This window comes from Dama dama, chromosome 7 (genome assembly GCF_033118175.1).
Source record: "Dama dama isolate Ldn47 chromosome 7, ASM3311817v1, whole genome shotgun sequence".
Lineage (NCBI taxonomy): Eukaryota > Metazoa > Chordata > Mammalia > Artiodactyla > Cervidae > Dama > Dama dama.
This window is the reverse complement of record NC_083687.1, coordinates 11,809,985-11,830,722: the sequence shown is the minus strand read 5'-3', so window position 1 is coordinate 11,830,722 and position 20,738 is coordinate 11,809,985. Positions and strand designations below refer to the sequence as shown.

The window sequence follows — 20,738 nt, the reverse complement described above, 5'->3', positions numbered from 1 at the left end:
AGACACGTGGAGTTCATCATCTCCTCCAAGTTCTGGGTTCCTCTTCCTTCCTGCCCTATTAGTACCTTCTTGCCTCACTTTACCTGTCTGTACCTCCCTACTACCTGTCTCCTTCCCCTCCAGGGAGAGGGCACTTCAGGGCCCAGTCCAACACTGTTGGACTTGAGTGTGGGTGGGCTGGGGAGAGAGGGAGGGTGGGACTGGCCTGCCTATCCACCCCCTAGCCCTGCTCCGTGCTGGTTCACTACCCTGCCCACCTCCCACTTCTTCCCATGCCCACTGCTCCCAGGCCTCTCCACCCCATCTTCCATAGCCTGGCCTGACACATACTCTTGCACTGGGTCACACTGGTGGAGCCATCAAAGTCAGTGCTTGTGTTTCCTGGACAGCGGGTGCAGAAGTTCTGACGGAAGTCAGGCTGGTAGGAGCCCATGGCGCAGCGGATACAGCGGTGGATGCTGGTGTTGTAGTAGTGCCCAGGGGAGCACTGGACTGCAGGCAGGGGGTAGGAGCAGGGGTTAAGATGGCAGGCAAGCAGGAATTCTGGGGCAGGGACACGTTCATCATAGAGAATAAACAAAAGACACCAGAGTTCCTTCTGGAGTCCCAACCTTCCCTAATCACAGCAGAACTGAAGCCCAGGAGAAAACAAACTAGACAGAATGGTTGGTTACAGTGTCAGTCCTGTTCTTTCCGGCACTAGCACAGCCACACACCTATAGAGGAACTTGTTTGTAGCTTTGAGGGGAATGTGGCACCACTTTTCCAAAGCAGAGGGTTAAGTGGAACTGTTACTTATTCCCCAGTTCCCAGGCTTGGGACAGGTGTAGGGTCAGGATGGGTCCTGTGAGAAGGATGGTGGGGTTGGTCATGCAGCTGGGCCTTTAGTGGCTTGGGGAAGATGGTAGGGCAGCATACTTGGGTCTACTCTGGGGACCTGGAGAGAGTCTGGGAGGTAGTTGGGGCTGGGCATCCTACCAGGGTTAGTGGCCCACTCACCTTTGGTGTCACAGTCTTGGAAGGAGATGGCTCCCTCGTGCTTAGTGGTGAGGCCCCCACCGCACGGGAAGCACAGGGTCCGTCCTGCTTCAGGTTGGTAGGTGCCACGTGGGCATGGCTGGCAGGGCTTGAACCCATCTGCAGAGTGTTGGCCAGGTGAGCACTGACCTGCAATGAGCCAAGGGCCCGACTCTGATGGGGGTGGTCCTGGTTATCCCCACAGGGTCACCCAGTCTCAGGGGACAGAGGCACACACAGATAAGATGTTGACGAGGAGAGTGGCCTGGAGCCTGGGCCTGCCCTTGGGAAGTCCCATGCCCATGGGCGTCCCAGTGCCCACCCTACCCCACTCTGTATTGTTTGTTCCCCTGGCACCTGCACATGTGGTGACGTTGGTGGCTCCAAGAGGCCCGTGGGCATCACTCCCAGGGCAAAGGTCGCAGGAGAGCTGCCCTTCTCTCTCCTGGAAGGTGCCCGCTGGGCATGGCACACACTGCTCCGTCTGGCCGTGGTAATACGTTCCCTGCGGGCAGCTGACTGAGGGAGAGTCGGCCGTGCTAGCCACCCACCCCCACCTATTTCCCACCCCCCGGGTCTGGGGCTCCCCTACCCTCTCCCCCAGATTCAAGGAGAATCTCTTGGTCTGGGGACAGACAGAATCCTGCTTGGGAGGCTCAGGGGCCAAAGCTCAGCAGGGGTTGGTAGCTCCACATGATGGCCCTCTAGATCTCAGTCTGGGACCAAGGAGGGGAGGATGATGGGCAGGAGGGTCTTGGCTGCCTCACACCTTGAGAGATGTAAAGTGTCCTGCTCTGAACCAGACCCAAGCTGAGCCTTCCCTACTCCCCGCTCCCCAGCAAGCTCCCTTACCACACTTGGCCCCAGAGCGGTGCTGCCCAGGCCTGCAGGCCTCCACTGGTTCAACTCGCTCCCCAGCCGCTGGGCCTGGCTTGTGGGCCAGCTCATAATCGAGGCCTGCCAGGCGCAGTAGGAAGCGGTCCTGGTTGATGGACTTTCTAAGCATCTTCAGGGATCCTTTTAGCCGCCGTTCCATCCGCTGTCGGAGGCAGGGCAGCCCACAGCCAGCTGGTGATGGATGGTGTTGTGAGTTGGAGAAGAAAGAGAGAGCGGTTGTGAGCAGGAGGGCGAGGGAGCAAAGCGAGGAGCTGGGCGGGGCATGGGGAGAGGACTGAGTCCTCGGCTTAGCTTTAGGCAGGCTCTGCCCTTTCCCTTCACTGCCGAGACCTGCTGTTTGCCCACCTTTGCCCTCCCCTTTCCATCCTCCTCCCAACGGTGTCCCCAGTCCCACCTGTGGTCTCTTCGGCCCTGACTTCTGCCTCCAGTTCCAGAGTGAGCCGAGTGACTTCCTTGCCTGGAGGGGTCCGGGCCCGCCGGCCCTTGCCCTTCCGAGAGGAGTCACATTTGAGGTGGATGAAGGTGACCTGGCAGTCAGAGCAGGGAGCACCACCTAGGGAAGAGGCCTTGTCAACCTCAGGGGCACCCCCTGGAGACAGTGTTCTCACTCCTGGCTTTCATTATTCCATCCCAACCCAAACAGATCTCACCAGATTTTTGTGCTTTTGGTCTAGGATAGTAATTAGTGGTGGGGAATATCCTAGGACTTCCTTGGACCCTCCACCTGCAACCTCTTCTTCCCCTGCTCTGTCCAGAATTCAGGGTGTTAGTGGGTTTTTGGAGCTCTCACTAAGCTGAGGAGTTGAGGGGTGGGAAGGGTTTGGTGGCCAGATAGCTGGAGTGGGGTCCCCAGTCCACACCTGGCCCTGTGATTCTGCTAGTCTCTTCAGTTTTGCCTTTGTTTCGCAGGTGCAAATGGCACTTGGCGTCTTTGATCTTGAAGGAAGCCCGCTGTTTAACCGTCAGCACTGCAGCCTCTAGAGGGATGGCAGAAGCTCAGCACAGCCTGGGTCCCCGTGAGGGTGGGGGTGGCCATCGAGGGTATTGGGAAGCTGGGGCTGGGGTCTTGGCCAGAGGAGAGGGGTTACAAAAGCCAAGAGCATCAGATGTCAAGGGCAGAGGAAGCAAGGCAGCAGGGCTGGACAAATAGTAAAGAAGGGGATCCAGGAAAAAGTAAGGCCAGGAGGCTTAGTAAGGAAGGGAAATTGGGGTTAATAAGCCAGAGAATAGCATGAGACAAGGCATCTGGGCTGGTGCTCACCATGGCAGTGGTTGGAGTTCGTGCTGTTCCCGGCATGGCTAGCTCGGGCTGGAGCAGCCCTGGGGCTGGGGATGCCACAGCTCACGGTGAAGCCATTCTCAGACTCTGAGAGAAGGGGGCTGTCACAGCTCTGACCTGCCCCCTCCCCTCACTGGTTGAAGGAATCCAAGGGGAGCAGAGGAGCTGCCTAAACAGCCAGCGTTCCTCTCTGCCAGCCCTCCAGCAACCTCTTCTATGTACCTGGCAAAAACCGGGCCCGGGACGGGCAGGTCAGGGCACAGGTGTCCTTCTTCCCAGACCGGTTGCAGCTGAGCATGGCTTTTGAGGCACCAGGACTGCTCTGACACTTCACTGGCTCTAGGAAGGGGAGAGAAGCCTGAGGAAGAGAGGCTCTTCCTCTCCTACCCGCTCTAGTCTGTCAGTTAGGTGTGTAACTGGAGGAAGAGAATGAGCTACATGCAGAATTGCAGTTGTACATGGAAATGGACAAAGGAGTTATTTACCCGGAACTCCATGTCTCAAATGGCCACATTCTCCATCCCCTACTCCGTCATACCCTAACTCCACGATTTCCAGGACCCCAGCGACCCCCTACCCTGAAACTGCAGGGCAAGCTTCAGCCAGCAGAGGGCGCCGCCCACCTGTGCAGTCTTTCCCGTTCCAGTGCAGCCGGCCCTGGCCTGCTGGGCAGGTACACTGGTAGCTGCCAGGAGTGTTGACGCAGCCAAAGCGGCAGCCTCCCCGGTTGATGCTGCACTCATCCACATCTGGGGGAAGGAGGCGGGAGACACAGACAGACAATGGAAGGGGGGGCAGGAGCCAGGATGTGGGCAGGGAGTGGGGGGCTTTTGGTTAGAGTTCCAGGTACCCTAAGATGATTCCCAGTCTGAGAAGAGTTCAAACCTAGGACCTCCTTCCCTTGTCTCTGGTCTCAGTCCAAAGAAGGACTGAGAAGGGGCCAAACTAACATACTTTCTAAAGCTTTCCATGCCTACCTAGCAGAGGAGTTGTAATCTGGGGACTAAGGATGGGAGGCAAGGGGCAGTGATGGGGATGGGAGATAGAAATTTTGGAAACAGGATGCTGTTCCCTGATACCCCAATGTCTCTACTGTCTTCATTTCTCCCATTTCCTCATGATGGATGTTGACATGGCAAATGCCCCTGGGGACCGCCCACAGACACAAGCCACCTCAGGGGCATGTTCAGCTGAAAGGCGAGGAGGTGAAGGGCTAAGGGTCAGAGGTGCTGGCTTACCCCCACAGTGGGTGACGCCATACAGGAGGTAGCCATGACGGCAGAGGCACTGGAAGCTCCCTGGTGTGTTCACACAGATATGGTCACAGGTCCGATCAAAGGAACACTCGTCTATATCTGGAAGAGCAAGGTTTCAAGCCACTGCATCTGTCTTGGGGCCACTTGACCCTGTGACTCCTTGCTCAGGTGAAGGGCCCCAGGGAGGGGCCTTGGCTTTCTCCCTCAAACTGAAGAGTTCCTACTTCTGGCCCAGCCCTAAGATCAGTGACTCAGCAATGCCTACCCACCCACTAAGCCCCTCCACTTGGAGTCTTTGAAGTCAGGAACTTTGAGATCTGTGCCTGTGGATTAGGGCTGCCATGTGTGGTTAGGCTGGTCGGATTCTGCCAAGGATGTGAACTGGGGTGAAATCCACCCCTCCGTCCTTGTTGAGCCATGTACCCCAGAAGGGCCGGTTTGCCAAGAGGAAGGAGCACGTTTGCTAGGTCACAGCATGACACTGCCTATGGAGACTCCCCACAGTGTCCTTTGAGCATCTCAGACTCTGGCCCTCTGGCCTCTGTGAAGCTCTCCTACCCTAGAAACTCTCCAGAGGCTTTTCCCTTGGCCCAGGTCTGCTCACCCTGGCAGTTCCTCTCGTTGATGAGAAGTTTATAGCCCTTCTTGCAGCTGCATTCGAAGCTGCCCACCGTGTTGCGGCAAATGTGGTCACAGCCCCCGTTGTTCAGGCGGCACTCATCTATGTCTGGGGAAGCAGGACAAAATAGAACCAAAGGTAATACTGAAGGCTGGGGACAAATTAGGAGACCAGCGCCTCCCTCCCTCCCTTGCAGAGACAGAGAATCAAGGAGAGCCCAGGTCTGCCTCTGCTCCTTTTTCCCTCCCATCTGTTCCTTCCCTCTTCAGGATGTCTGTGGCCATTACTAACACCTTGTTTCTTGGGTCTTAGAACGGGAGAGATGGGAACCGGTGTCAGACCCTCAGGGAGTGGCCTAGAAGTAGGTGGGCATCTGACCTACAGGGCTAGTTTCTGCCCCTCATTCTGCCATTGATGGCCCCACTCCAAAAAAGCTGGTGGACAGGGTTTATCCCTTCACTCTCCCCCACCCTTGCCTGCCATAAGAGCCTTCGCGGGTGGGGGCGGCAAAGAGGTGGAGACCCAAAGGGGCAGCGTGTCAGAAAGGAGGAGCTGGAAGAGAGGCCAGGCGGGAGGACCTCCAGGAAAGCCAGTGAGACTGGGGAGCTGCTGGGGGAGGGCAGGGGCCAGGCAGGGGGTGGACCAGGGAGGTCTGGAGAGACTCAGGCCTGAGGCAGCTTTCAGCACTGAGAAGGGAAGGGAAGGAGGGGGCGTGTGAGTGGCTTCCTTCCTGAGGTCAAGTTCCCCAAGCTGGTGGCAGACAGGACCCAGGCTACTCACCCTGACTTGGGGGAGGGGGGCAGAGAGGGCAGTCTTCCACTTTACTCTCAGCATACCTGTCAGCAGTCCTTCCTAGCAGCAAACTTCTCAACCCTGGCTGTCTGACCTGCTGCCCCAGCCACATACGCCGCCTCCCCACCCCAGCCCAGCCTCCTCCCTGGTCTGTTTGCCAGCTGCTGGGCCGAAAGGCACAAAGAGCGCGCCCAGCCCTCCTCCGGCCCCTCCGCCTTGCGGCCGAGGGACACAGATCTGATGAACCATTATTTTCAGTATGGCCACCCCCCACCCCCGTCTTCCTCCCCATTCCACCTTTCCCCTAAACCTGGCTAATTAAAAGGAGAGGGAAATAGAATGGATGATGTGGGAAATTCTATCATAATAGTAGCTAACACAGTGTCTACCATTTGCCAGGCACTGTTCTAAGACTTCGCATCTAGTTTATATGTAACTCGTTTAATCCTTGTAGCATTTCTGTGAGGCACTGCACCTTTACTGTGGTGAAACTGAGGCACAGAGATACTAAGGAGCTAGCCCAGGATCACAGAGCTAATAAGAGGCCGAGCTGGAATCTGGACCCAGGGAGCCAGGCTCTAACATCAGGGCTCCCAACTGCTCCCCTAATCTCCCTCTGACCAGGAGATCCTTTCCACGGGGAAGGTCTGGGGAATGTGGGCCAAGAAGGAACACACCTGTGACCTTGTGCATACATAATCAGGGCGCAAACACCCTTCTAGACCCAGGAACAAATGTGAACGGCATGTTCATTAACCAAGAGGGTTAGGGACCTGCAGGGAGAATAGGAATGAGAGTAAGGAAGATAAAGCGGGGCAGGGGCGCTAAGGAACTGTCTGGACTTTTGTGTCCCTTGGACTGAGATGGGGAAGGCGGACAGGAGACAAGCCTTCGTCACGGACTCAGTTCTTTAGAGTCAGGATAACTTCCGGGGGTTTAGGAGGTCCCATGATGAGGTGCCCTGTCTCTGGTCGCAGTCTCAGCTCCTTATCTTTACGCTCCTGTCCTCTGAAAACCCTTACCTTTGCAGGTCTTCCTGTCTGCCTGCAGCATGAAGCCCACGGGGCAGCTGCAGTGGACGCCCGTCGCTGCATCGTGGCACTTGCTGTCGCAGCCCCCGTTGTTGACAGCACAGGTCTCTGTTTAGGAGGGAGGTGGGGGATGGTCACCTGGCTATCAGCATGCAGGAGTCCCAGAGGAGAGGGCAGAGAAGGAACGCAGAGGCCCAAGAGGAGGCCCTGGCTGCCTCCCTGTGCTTCGGAAGGAGCATCAAGTGGAGGCTCCCAGCCCCCTTCCTCCCATCACTCCCAGCCCCCAGCCCCTCACAAGTGCAGCCAAGCAGTCCACTTCCCTGCCCCCTACTTGATTGAAACAAGGTGGACAGCAGTGAGGCAGGTACAAGCCAGAGCTGTCAGGCAGGAATGTGCTGAGGGGGTGGAGGAGGTGGAGAGGGGAGGGTGCAGGGAGGGAAAGCTAAGTAGGGGTGGTTCTCACTGCCCGGGAGCAAACAAGAAGGGGCAACAGGAGTTTCCTCCTCTCTCCCCCAAGTGCCTTGTTGGTGGGTGGGGTCACGGTGGGACAGTCTTGAGAAGAGTGAGCCTGGTGATTCCTAAGACAGCTGAGAGATGACCATCAATTCATCTTCCCCTTCCTCTCTGCTCAGCTATCTTAAGAAAGATCCCAGAGGAGACAGCTCCTACTCCATCATTCCCCAGCCCCTTCCTGGCTACCTCCAACTCCTCCCAAGTCCTCTTAGTTCCAGATAGAGATAAGCTGGCTGTTCTGTTGTTATTTTACTTTCCTAATGGGGAGATACTGTCTCGGCAAGGGGAAGGGGCAAAAGGAGAAGAATCCAGAGGTGAAGGAAGGACATAAGAAAGTAAGTGAGAGAGTTAGAGAACTTCAGAGCCTGTCTTCTGTTGCTCCCCTCTTGACTGAAGCTTTCCCTTTCCTGAGAGGTTGGAGTTGGGTGGAATAGAGATGGGCCACACTCCCTATTTTCTGAATTCAGAGCAGGAGAAAAATAGGTTTGAACTGCAGCTCAGGAGAGTGATATGAGCCCAGGAAAAAAAAAATCAGCTCAAAAAGTGCAAGGCCCTGACACAGGGACTATGAGGGAGGTGTGTGCCATCCTCTGGTGGGGCTTAGAATTCTCCCATTAGAGAGAGAAAACCCTGAGGCTTCTGCCGTGGAAGAGAGGAGGGAGGGTCTCAGAGTCAAGAGAGCTGAGTGAGAAAAGCACTGGAGAGCACTGTCATCCTGAATCTCCCACTCCTGAAACTCAGGCGCAACCCACGGCACTGAGGAGAAGAGCAAAGCAAGGACTCAGAGAAAGCCCACCTCTACCTGGGGGTCCCTGGCCATGCGCTGGGCCTGCGATGCCTAGGTTTGGGGCAGCCACAGCGGGAGCGCCTGTGTGCCACTCCCACCTCAGTCTCCTTAGGTTTCCAAGACCAAGGGAGGAAACTGGGAGGGAACCCTGACTTCAGGCTCCAGGCCCAGCCACCTCCACAAGAGTGTTCTTAGCGTGAGAGGCCCTCTAAGTCCTGGAGCAGGGAGAGGGGAACAGAGATCCTGCACCAAGTCTAGTCACTTCTGGGGGGTCCCTGGTGGGGAGCAGTAGAGCCAGCACAGGATCATCCCAGGCTGGACCAGGAAGCTGGGCAAACCTGCCCGCCAGCCCAGGGCAGAGCTCTCCTGAGTGGCCTCTCTGGCTGCCCCAAACCTTTGCTCCTCAGGTCGTGCATTAAAATCACGGTTTAATCTGTGCTTATTCTGTGTCAAGCACTTAGTAGATGCTCTAGCGCCATCATCACAGGAACACTGAGAGAGGACTCACTCTCCCCCTTTTATAGACGAGTAAGCTGAGGACCAGAGAGGAGAGGAGCTTGCTCAAGGAGGCACACTTAGAAGGCGGCAGAGCCGGGACTCAGGCTCAGGTCTGTCTGAACTCACATGTCGTGCACTGAACCGTTATGGTGGGAGAGGACGAGGGGTGCGGGGACTGTGAGCTAACACGGGTAAGAACCCAAGAAAGAGACCCTGAGGAGGGGATGGCACCTAACCCTATCCCACCCTGATCTCAGGTGGCACAGCAGGCATGCTGGCTGCGTGGAGCTGGCGCGATCTTCAGCTGTGTAGAAGGAGGGGTGCGGCAGATAGTTGGGAAGTGGGGAGGTGTTAGAAGCTGGGTGAGGAAGAAGGTGGGACAGAGGAACATGAGAGGAAGGAGAGGAGAGTGACAGGATTGCAGAAAGAAAACCGACATGAAGGCTTCTGGGCCAGCTCCTGGGGACTCAGGTTTCCTGTCACTCGATGCGCCCAGCGCTCAGGCTGCTGGGGAGCCCAGTCTGGCTGGGCCCAGTGGGCATGCAGTTAGTGGGAGCCCCAGAGGGTTAGCCCTTCCCCTAGCAAGCCAGTGAGAGCAAGCGGAGAGAGCAGACATATTTACCATTAGAAACGGCCTGAGGGGGGACGTGCTGCTCTAGCCGCCTTTCCCCTGTTTGACATTGTAAAAAAGCTGTTTAGACGCTGGGCAGAGCTACTGTGGCCCTCTGCGCCCCAACCCCCCCACCCCCGCAGGCCCAAACCACTGGCCCCGAATGATGAGCTCTGAGACTCCTACACTTTATTCCCCAGCCTCACCCTGCCTGGTACCCTCAAAGAAGCCAGGCTCCCACCAAGCAACTGGTGGGAAACGGAGTCTTGGGGAGGAGCAGTCATGGTCCCAGTACTACACAGCATGCCAGAGGTAGAGCTGGGATGCAACCTCAAGTCTTACAAGCTGCCGAATCCCAAATCCCAGAAGGCGCCCACCCTTACTGCTAAACTGCACTGCCCTCTCAGTCTCCCCACTAAATCTGAACGTCCAGATGGCCCCAAACAATGACGTTTCCTCCTACCAGGGCTGGGGAGAAAAATGAGATACAGGTCAAGGTAAAATACGTTCTTCTGGAGAAGAGGGAGAGGAACTTGAAAAAGACATAGAACCTTGGAACAGCCTCATTTGCTCTCTTCTGCCTCACTTGGCCATGGCACAGAGGGTGGATGGGTCTTGCATTATAGCAGAGCTCAAGCTTAATGGGAGTATGTTCAAAGCAGCCATGCCCGGGACTATCTAAACAGAAAGAACATCAGAGAGGCACCGGCCTCCCATCCATGGCCCCGTCGTGACACATGCAGCTTTTCTTTGGGGACTGCATGCAGTTTCTTCTGGGAGTCTCTAAGGGTGTGTAAGTGTGTCCAGGGCATTGCAGGAGGTTTGGAAAGCAGAAGAATTAGACTTATGAGGGAAAAAATGAATGGAGGTGGAACAAACCAGCCTTGAGAAGGCAACATGAGGACCCGAAAATGTTTGAAGATTTAAGAGAGTTAGTTCAGAGGGAAACATGTAGCAAGAGAGAGTTTAATTAAGGAACTTTAGAACTGTGTGTGCAAGTTTCTGGAGCAGGTACCTGAGGGAGGCCTTGAAGAGCCCCACCTGCTCCCCAGTCCTTGTGTCTGGTGGAAAGGCAGTGCTCTCTACAGAAACAGAGGGGTTTCTGGAGTGAGATGGGAGACAGGCTGGTTCTGAAACAGAATGTCTTGTCTCTGATAAACACACCAAATGACTGTGTTCACACCTTCCCATCCCCAGCATGTTACAGCCCATGAGATGAATGGCCATTCATAAACACCACACAGGACAAGCTTGCCTCTGCCCGGCTCAAGACACAGCCTTTCCCCCTGCCCACACTCTCTACTTTCATTTCCACTTTGCCAAAGGGACATTTTGTCCCATCATCTTTCTCAGCACTCTGTAAGCACATAGTAATTGTCCTTCACACACACACACACACACACACACACACACACCCCTGAAGATTTAGGGAATTAGGAATCAAAGAACTGAACTCATCTGTGGACCTAAAGATATGTGAGGTAAGGCCTAGGAATTCAGGAAAAGGGGTCCAGGTATTAAGAAGACCCCAAGTCAGGGTGAGAGGGTAGAATTCTAGAGTTGGGGAAGAAATGGGAGGACCCTAGACAGAGCTCCACTTGAATATGGAGGAAGAGAGAACATGGGGGCCTGGGGGGAGGCCTGGAAAGGAGATTTGTAGGAGGACAGCAAGGAGAGACAGAAGAAAGAGGAAGACACTGGAGCCAGGCAACCCCACTTGTGTTGTCCCAGGAAAGGGCACTCTGCCCCACCCTTGAGTGTGGACAGTGGGCTGTGACAGCTCTCACCTCACCACACTACTCAACTAGGGCCTCTGGTCAGGCTTAATTCACCGACTGCCCCATCTTTTCTCCCCCTTCTCAACCACAGCCTGGGTCAGCAAGCACCTCAGCTGATAGTTCCAACCTGCCAACACTTCATCCTGCATCAAGAGGATGGCAAGGCTCCTGGGGTGGGGGATGCAGAACCAAGGGGTGGGGAGGGAGGAAGGGCAGGCGAGCCCTTCACTCTGAGTCACCACTCACTAGACCTGCCGCCGTCTGGGGGCTTCAGCCCGCTCCTCAGTGCTCCTAGTGCAGCACCTGAGCCCTGCCTCGGTGCTCCCCCTCCCCCGGCCCCCATCGCAAGTGCACTGAGCTCTCCGCGGCCTCACCCACCGATGCACGTCTTCCCGTCAGCGTGGAGCACGAACTTGACGTGGCAGCCGCACCGGGGGCCCTGCTCCGTGTCGTCGCATGTGTGCTGGCAGCCACCGTTGCCGTAGTTGCACGTTACTGCAGAGAGGGCAGGGGGCCTGTCAGCTTGCCGCCCCCGGGCACCCTGACTCTCCATAACACAGAAACTGGGCCTCGAAGCTAGCCGCCTCTCCTGCACCCATCTCTTCCCACTCCTGCTGCGAGGCCCCACGCCCTTCCTCCCCCACTGCCATCCCAGTCAGCTCACATTTACAGTCCCGTTGGTTCTTGGTGAGCTCGAAGCCAGGGCGGCATTCGCAGGCAATACCCCCTTTGGGTGTCTCCCGGCAAATGTGAGCACAGCCGTGGTTCTTGTTCATGCAGTTCATTCCTTCTAAAAGGGAAGAGGAGGGTGGGGGTGAACATGCTGTGCCCCTGGGCCCCTAGAGGAAGAGATACTAGAAGGGAAGCCATGGGCCTCAGGAACTGGGACAATTTCTCGGAGGCTGTAGCACAGAGGAGACTGACTCTCCCCCTCACAGGCCCCCTTCCTGGCCACCAAACTGGTGTTAATGAGCAGAGCTCATAGCTACTCTGAACGATACATCCAGGCCTCCTAAACTCTACATGATCACCCTCTCCTTCAAGCAACTAAAAAATAGTGTCTAATAGTTGCCCAGCATTGTGCTTGTACTGGGTAGATCTAGAAAGGACCCAGAAAAATACAAGACATGATCTCTTTTTCTCAAAGAGTTTACAGTCAAACTGGGAAGAAGATAAATAACATTTATTACATGAGTGAGGAGTAATTGGCACAGGTCATTAATATGCATTTTATTCAACAAATATTTATTAAGCTCCTATTACAAGCAGGGCAGCATATTAGGTTCTAGGGATACAAAGATGAATTAGGCTTAGTCTTTGCCCTTGGGGGTGGGCAGGGGTGGGAGGGTGATGGCGGAGTCACAGAAAGAGACAACACGTGCCCCACCACTCCCGCCTGACGCTCCAGCCCAACCCAAGGAATAAGGCACGGGCGCGGTCCAGTGACCTCAGTTTAGGGTTCGGCCATCTATCGGGCTTGGCAAAAAAGTTCATTTGGGTTTTTATGTAGCATCTTATGGAAAAGCCCAAGTGAACTTGGGTCAATGCTCTACAGTGAGGAGCAAACCCACCTTAGATCTGGACGCAGAGGATGTCCCAGGGTAGCCTCGATCCCACCGTGACCCCCAGCCCCAAATGAATTCAATTCTCCCAGATTTCACTCTAAGCCAGAGCATCTGTCCACAGAGCCCTTAGGGTATGACTGGTTCAGAGACAAAAGGGGCAGTGGAGGGAAACCTGGGGGTACTGAGGGAGGGCTCCTGAGCAGACGGAGAGAGAAGTGTGGTGGTTTGGGGCCGCGCCCCCACCCCCTCCAGCCACAGGCTGACCTTCCGGCCGCTGGATGCAGGTGTGCTGGTTGTCGCTGAGGAAGAAGCCCTCCCGGCAGTGGCACTCGTAGCTGCCCATCATGTTGACACAGCTTTGCTGACAGCCGCCGTTGCCCTCGGCACACTCGTCCACATCTGCGCGGGACAGGTGGCTGGTGAGGCTGCCAGTGCAGCCGGGCCTCCCCTGAAATCCAGCACCCAGCCCGAGGCCAGGCAGTTCTCACACCCCACTGCCACCCTCAGGGGGCGGCAAGTGGGGAGGCGACATGCGAGAATGGTCCACTCAGGGGAAGACATGCCTCTTTTTCCCTCACCTGTTGAAACTGGGTCTGAAGGCAGAGGAGATCAGGAAAGGAGGCAGAGCGAGAGGAGCAGAGATGAAGACAAGGATGGAGGTTGGTCAGGGGCAAGACCTGTGAGCAGCTGGTAGTGATGAGCAGCCAGGGAGTCGGGGCTCTGTGTGCGGGGAGAGCTCTGGCAATGGTGCTGAGGTTGGAGGGGGCGGGTGGGGAAAGGTAGTGAGCCTCAACTCACTGTGGGGCAGGGACCACTTCTGTGGAGGGACCATGGCCCTGTCCTTCCTCCCTTTCTCCCATGCCTGGGCTTGCTGCCACATTCCCTAGCCTTTCTCCTATTTTGGTTTAACAAAACAAAGTCTGGTAGCTTGGCGGAGAGGGATGGGGAAAGAGCTGCCAGGCCACACCCTAATTACCAACCCCAAATCACCATCCCCAGGCTCATCCCGGGGCTCCCATTTCAATGCCCTGACTCCCTCTCATGCTCCTTACTACCCTCCTAAGTTCATAGTCCTTCTCTGTTTTCCTTGGTGCAGGAGGCATCAGGGAGAGGGACCCAAAAGGACCAATCAAGCTCCAAAGGAACCTGACTCCTTAGGGCCTTCTCTTCCCCTCCTCTCTGCTGAGCCCCGAAACCCTGTCCTTCACTCTTCCGGCCAAGGGCAGAGGGGCCCAGACCTAGCAGGCTCCTGCCTGAGGAGTGCGCCTGGGGAGGAAAAGCCACGGAGGCATCCCTGGTTTGCCTTGTTCGCGTCCCATCTCCTACGCCCCTGACTTCTCCCCATCCCTGCCTTCCTATCTGACCCTGTCCTACATTCCGCCCTTCTGTTTGCTCCCTTCTAGTCCAACCTTGTGATTTTGTGACTCTAGCCAAGTTCTTTCCTACAATTTGCAGTGGAGAAACTGAGGCCCAGGGCATGGATGACTTATACAGGGTTCCCCTAAAAGCTAAAGGTTAATAAGACTTTGAACCCTAACCCTAAGGTTAGGGAAGCATCATCATCATCATCATTCCTCCTGTTTTCTGAGCACTTAGCATGTCCTAAGGATGGTACAGGGCTCTCTACACACATTGTGTCATCACACTGCAGCCCTCTGGGTGGTTATTACCACCCCTGTTGCCCAAGTCTGCATGGCGAGCAAGCAGCAGAGCCAGGATCTGTCTGGAGCCAAACCACCTTCCCACCATGCTCCACCCGCTGTGACTAAGCCCACTATTGTCATCTCCTGGCCCTTCCCCTGAGAACACTTTCGAGCAGCATCTCTTTAATGTTTTTCATTCAGAAGGATTTTTTCATCCTCAGCATCTTGTCTCAAAGGGGAGGCTGACCTTGTTTTCTATTTTGTAGGAATGCAGCTTTTCGTTTACTTTTCCTGTAGTGCCTGAGAATGGGAAATGCTGAAAACATCTCCTTCTCCACAAGACATCCCCTGCCCACATCCCTTCAACCCTCACTCACCCAGACAGTTGTGTCCATCATGTGCCAGGTGGAATCCGTCATAGCAGGTGCATCGGTAATTGCCAGGGATGTTGACACAGTCGTGCACACAACCTGCGTTATCCTCCCGTTCACACTCATCCACATCTGTGGGCAAATAGTTGAGGCAGCTGGACCCACCTGCGTGCCCTGGGCTCAGCTTTATGGTGGTTTTTTAAAAAATATAAAACCTCTGTGTGTGTGTGTGTGCTTGTATGTATCTCTGTTTCCATAGTTATTTTCATAGCCTACAAACTATTTTGCATTTAGCTATTTTCATCTAAACTTCAGTCATAAACATTTTTACATTTCCATCAGATCTTTCCAATTATCACTGGACATGGTTGCAAAATATTCCATTATGTTGCTACATCATAACTTATTAATCCCTTTTTTCTATTGTTAGATTCCTTCCATTTATTTTGCTCTCATAAATGCATGAAAAACATCTCTTGTGTATTGTTTATTTGAATTTCCTTTGAATAAGTTCCTAAATATGAAATTCCTGGGTTGGAGGGTATAAGTGACTTCAAGATTCCTGCTGGGTATGACAAAATCACTTTTCAATTTATAATGTCACCAGGAATTAATGAGTATACCTTGTCTATTGAAGTCTTAACCAACACAGAAGGTCATAAATTTAAAATAACATCTCAAGACTGCTTTAATTTGCATTGCTTTAATTATGAGGAGATGTGTTTGTTTATAGTATGAACTTGCCCTAGGGTAAATTGTCTGTTCTCATTCTCTTTGGGCATGGCGTAAGGGTCTAAAGACAGAGGTTCCAATAGCAGGGAACCTGAGGCCTTGGTCCCGTGATCCTGATCCCCTCACCCAGTCAGGTTGTATGGCTGTGAACTGTTCCCACCCGGGCCTGAGCGTGTATATATGGTGTCTTTGTGCAAATTAGAAAACGATACCCTCTCTGGGAAGGAGCTGCTTTCCTCTAGCCCCGTCCCCACGCCAGCAGGGAGTGCAGGGCTTCGTGCACGGCGTGGCCAACTGAGAGCGGGGGCACGGCTTCCCCTCTGGCAGCTCCCCCTTCTCCAGGTACCCTCCCAGCCTCACCTTTGCAGTGTTTACCATCCCCCGTGTAGCCAGACTTGCAGATGCACTTGTACGACCGTGGGGTGTTCTGGCAGATGGCGTCGATGTGGCAGTTGTCGGTCCCTTCCACACACTCGTCCACATCTGGCAGGGGCAGAAGGGACACGTGAGACCCTCTCGGTGCCTTCCAAGGGGTGTCTTGAAAGTGGTTCCTCGGGGCAAAATCCCCTCTCCTCTACAATAGACAGCAACCCCTCCAGAAGCATGTGGCCTCCCACACCTCTCTGATTTCAGAGTGGGCTGACCCTGTAATTTCAGGAATTCAGAAAGAACCCCCACTCCCCTCAAAAATAGTTAATCCATAATGACAACTGAAATTCCATCATTTGAAACACTCCTCTTTGGTTTAAAAACGAACAAAAAACCCTTGGACTGGGTAGGTAGCACACTTAACTTGATTAGAAACTTTCAACCTAGGGTGAATTAGTTTACCTTTCTGAGAAGCAGGCTTAGAGGGAGGGGCAGAGAAAGGCATGAGGACAGTGGCCTCTGGGCAAGTGGCAGTGTCCAGTGACTGCTGGTAATTAAAGGAGGAGGAAAGGGAGACGGGGCATCTGAGGAATCTTCCTCTGCCTCGCAGTTGTTTGAGACCAGGCCTGCTCCCACTTGCCCACCATGGCGCCAAGAATCTTTAAAGGAAAGAAGCTCCATCCCGGAAGATTTGCCGAGGCCCCTGTGCTGTCAGCAGCGGAGGGACTCGGAGCTGGCAGGGGCTAGCACCAGCAACCCGAAGCCTGATAAGTGCAGTCTTTGCAGCTCTCCAGCTGACTCATCCAGGCCCATCCATCCCGCCACCCTGAGTGCTTTCATCTAACCCCAGGTACACCTCGCTCTGACACGAGGTGCTCCTCACAGAGCTACGCTGAAGAAGGGCCACCCAAGACCTGGACGATGTTCAGAAAGGACACAGGAGAGAGAATAATTTATCACCTTTGGGCAAAAGACTGCAGCTTCTGGGGCAATGTTATGATGCCCATAAAGCTGAACTGAAATAGGGGGAAATGTTTCAGCCAAAATGCTTTATAACTAAAGGCTGTGGCGGTTCAGAGATGACTCAGCCCAGCCAAGAGGAGAAACACATGAGTAACACGAAGCAGGATATGTTTGAGTGCCACAAGGGCATTAGAATAAGGCAAGAGGCTGCACATCAGGGTCAGCTCTCCTAGGAGATGCCCGAGTGCCATCCCCAGAAATGCTGGTCAGCTGGTCTGGGCCGAAACGTGGTCATCAGTAGGTTTCTAAAGCTACCTAGGTGAGTCTAATATGCAGCCAGGCTTGAGAATCTCCACTATAGAGAAGATCAGAAGAGGAAGAGACCACTTCCAGCTGTGAACTGGGAAAACCCAGGATAGTGTAGCAACCTGCAAGAAAAAAATTTTTTTTCTTTTACTTGCAGAAAATGATCATAACTTCCAAGTGTGATCTGTGGGCCACAGAATTGCTTAGCTTTTGTTAAAATGCAGGTTCTAAGGCTCGATTGCTGACCTACTGAATCTAAATCCTTAAGGTGCTTGATATATTTTTTACTGAATGAATGAATGGACCAGTAATTGCTCCAATGTATAGAAACCCATGAGTCCTAGCTTGAAACCGTTATCTGTTATCTTTTATTTCAAGTACTTCAGGGGCAGGACTGAGGCTTCCTAGGGCTAAGAAGAGAACTGAAATTTGGAAGAGTGCTCTCAAACACCTGCCTCAAGTCTTCTGGGCTTCTGTTCAGCTCTGCACTCTACCCTCCAACTCTCTTTGACCCCTCTGCACAGCCCACCACGCCCAGTGATTTAATTGCTGTAATTCACATTTATTTATTCTTCACCTCCCTCAGGCTCTGCAGTGATGGTGTCTGCCTGCTGGTCCACCCTAGGAAGTTACCCCAAAGTGAATGGATGGAGAGGAGGGGGGCACAGAATTCTAGTTCATGGGAGAGGGCAAAAGGGACCTCTTTAGACAGTAAGAGGCTGCATGGAGAATCAGTCTGTCCAACTGATGAAGAGAAAGTGGTACTAAGAAACACCCTATTGTAGAAAGAGCCTAAGTTCTGGAATTACTTCAGTCCCAAATTCAAATTCAGCCCTGCCACTCAATAGGGAGGGTTTTCCGAGTCTCTTATTTCTTCATCTTTAATGTAGGGCTGCCTTCTCATGAGAGGCTGTGAACAGTTGATGAGATAATTTGTGTAAAGTACCTAATAAAGTATTTAGTAAATATTAGGTTCCTAATACATGGAAGCTTGAGATGATAAGTATAAAATCATTGGTTCAGACAATAGATGCTCTAAGACTATGCTATCTCAGGTAGTAGCCACTAGGTACAGTGGGGGTATTTTAAATCTAAATTAATTTAAAGTTCGGCCCCAGGCTAAATGCTCAATAGCTATATGTGGCTAAAGGCTATCATAGTGGACAGCACAGGTATGGAACGTTTCCAACAGCACAGGAGGTTCTGTTGGAACCTTATTCATCTCTAGGAGTTCTGAATGAGAAATACCCTGGGCCTAAGTAGGCCAAAAAAACTCTTTGGAGTGGGACTCAAGTTTGAGTTTTGGAAGCTGGGTAAGTGTTAGAGGGGAAAGGAAATTTCAAGTGTAGTTAGATGCATGAAGAAAGACAAGGCACTCTGAGGTCCAAGTCCTTATTCTCTGTCCCCACATTTATTTGCATGTGCCCCCACGGTGGAGAAAATATCTCTTAACAACTAATTCCAATCTTGGAATCCAAAGTTTGAGATGTTCTTGTCAGGTCCCCTCTCTACTCTGGTAACCCTTGTGAGTCTCAGAGGCAGGAGCAGAGCACAGGGCAATCCCAGTGACTAATAACCATCCTGTTACCCTGCTTTGAGCCCCTCGTGTGCTTCTCCATCCCTTCCCCAGCAGCCCGCAGGGCACCTTGGAAACTCATCAGGAAGCTCCTCCTCTGGGGCCATCTTAGAGATATCCGCCTGTCTCTGAATCATCTGGGGCTTTACAACAGTCCACGTCTGCTCCTGGTTCTCTCCTTTGCTGCTGATTCAGTGCTTGTAGGTCCTAGAGTGGATCCTGATGCTGACTGCAGCAAACCCGGGCCTCCTGGACGAGCCTTTAGACCCTTCGGGCAGTTCGGCTTTTCCTGCCATCTAACCCACCCCCACCCATTCTCAGCAACACCAAACCCTTCAATTGCTTTCCACACATTTGCACTTCTCATTTTTTGCATTTGAGATGCAGTCCTTTCTTTTTTCTTGTAGACGCACTGTTCCCAACTTTCCAAACCCAGCTCAAAAATTGTCTTCCCGAAAGCTCTTCCTAGTCCGCCCTATTCTCAGTGAGTCCCCGGTCCGAGGAGACTGGGTTTGCTTCGGCGCACTGCAGCTACTACTGACTTGCTCTGCTAGCGCTTCCAAGTCATCTTGGTGGCGTGTTCACCTCTCCTCACTTGACTGGCTACTGACTGAGGAAGGGACCCTTCAACTATTTGGAAGGAATCTTTTGCAGCAGAACAATCCTAAAACAGAGTTCTGAAATACAGCCCCAAATCATATCCAGTGTCTCCATTTGCCAGCCCATTCTTTCAACGCTCCCTATCCCCCCCCCCCTCATCTGCCCACTCACAACCTGTCCTGCAGGGATCCCTTCAGCACGCATGGGCACAGTCTCATCTTAGTTCATTCTCTCAGGGTGCAAGGGTTTATGAGCTGGCCTGACAAACCAGGGGGTGCTGTTGGGTGGGGATTGGTTTAGACCAGTGGCTGCACCCTGGGGTTCCCCTTTTAAAAATGTGGTCACTCTCTTAGACCAGCTGCATTGGGATCTCCAGGGTGAGGCTGGACTGCTGTCTGTCTTCCTTTCTCAACTCAGATAATGTGATAGACTATTTGCCCAAGCCGGCAAGAGACCAGGGACAACAACACGACAGAGTATTTGAGAAAAGGGGTTCTGGAGTGAGGCTGTGTCTGTTCAGATGCCAGCTGCATGTCTGTGTGGTCCTGGGCCAGCCTCTGAGCTTACCTGCTCCTTCCTCTGTAGATGGGAATAATGACATAGCACCTGGTCATGGGGCCACCAGGAACATCAAATGAGTTAATACCTAGCAAGTACTTAGTACTGCAGTGCAGGCATACAGTAAGTGCTCAGTAAAGGCTTGTTATTTTTATTCCTTCTCTCCAACCTTCCCCACAGTATCCTTTCTGATTCCCTGTCCTCTCCCCCAGTCCCCTTATCAAAGCCCCATTAGAGGCCTGGTGTGGGGAGATGCAGCCCTAGGGGCACACGTGATAGAACAGGGAATCTGGGGAGACATATCCTTGGGGGCATCTGCGTCACTGCCTGCTCCGCCTGTGCTGGTTTGGGAGCAGGGCGAAGTGGGTGAGAGGCCAGTTGGGAAGCACAAAGCTGCCCTCCACAGTCCTTTGTAAAGGCACTTCTTTGGTGCCCTTACCCCGGCTTCAGGCACCGGGCTGGCTCACATGCTCAATTAGGGGAGAGTGGCGGCTACAGAGACACCACAGAGCCAAGACCTCCCTGCCACCCTCTCCCGGCACGAACGCACAGGTCTGTCACGGCAGCAGCTTCTCCCTGCACCATCCGACGTCTCTTCTGGATTTGCTTCAGCACCTAGCAGAGCATTCCATAAATTCTGATAAATGTAGGGAGGAGGGATGGGATGAGGCAGGGAATACAAGGGTTAGAAAAGACTAGAAAACATGAAGTATTATGACACGGGCAGCCCTAAGATTCCCTTCTGAGGGTGGGGATGTGTACCCTAAAAGGCAAGCAGGAAGACCCCTCAAGGAAACACTTTGTCTACTTCAAAATTTTGCCAAGGTCCAGCTCTGGAATAACCACCACTGAAATGGGCAGGAATGCAGGCTGCAGATAAGCAGATGCCTGTAGGTAGAGTCTCCTCCACCTTTAGGTTACTACCGTGGTTACCTTACTAAACTCAGTGGGGCTGGGGGCAGTTGTGGACACATTTGC

The 20,738-nt window shown here is 53.5% G+C and overlaps 2 protein-coding genes across 7 annotated transcripts in view; one reads left to right on the top strand and one right to left on the bottom strand.

The window, feature by feature from the left end:
* The window catches only part of TCP11 (t-complex 11), a 161,836-nt gene that overhangs the window by 15,125 nt on the left and 125,973 nt on the right, over positions 1–20,738 (top strand). The window lies entirely within an intron of this gene.
* The window catches only part of SCUBE3 (signal peptide, CUB domain and EGF like domain containing 3), a 37,079-nt gene that overhangs the window by 8,530 nt on the left and 7,811 nt on the right, over positions 1–20,738 (bottom strand). Inside the window, exons 2-19 of one of the 6 annotated variants that reach the window (XM_061146506.1) lie at positions 15,749–15,871; positions 14,663–14,788; positions 12,907–13,041; positions 11,742–11,867; positions 11,456–11,572; positions 9,312–9,359; positions 6,883–6,999; positions 5,054–5,176; positions 4,432–4,542; positions 3,817–3,942; positions 3,416–3,532; positions 3,176–3,280; positions 2,775–2,891; positions 2,309–2,467; positions 1,870–2,085; positions 1,375–1,536; positions 1,000–1,167; positions 331–492 (exon numbers count right to left, since the gene is read on the bottom strand). In XM_061146506.1, the coding sequence (XP_061002489.1) occupies positions 331–492; positions 1,000–1,167; positions 1,375–1,536; positions 1,870–2,085; positions 2,309–2,467; positions 2,775–2,891; positions 3,176–3,280; positions 3,416–3,532; positions 3,817–3,942; positions 4,432–4,542; positions 5,054–5,176; positions 6,883–6,999; positions 9,312–9,359; positions 11,456–11,572; positions 11,742–11,867; positions 12,907–13,041; positions 14,663–14,788; positions 15,749–15,871 (2,358 nt within the window). Of the gene's footprint in view, positions 1–330; positions 493–999; positions 1,168–1,374; positions 1,537–1,869; positions 2,086–2,308; positions 2,468–2,774; positions 2,892–3,175; positions 3,281–3,415; positions 3,533–3,816; positions 3,943–4,431; positions 4,549–5,053; positions 5,177–6,882; positions 7,000–9,311; positions 9,360–11,455; positions 11,573–11,741; positions 11,868–12,906; positions 13,042–14,662; positions 14,789–15,748; positions 15,872–20,738 lie in introns of all 6 variants that reach the window. The other 5 variants (XM_061146505.1, XM_061146504.1, XM_061146508.1 and 2 more) reach the window with 5 other exon arrangements.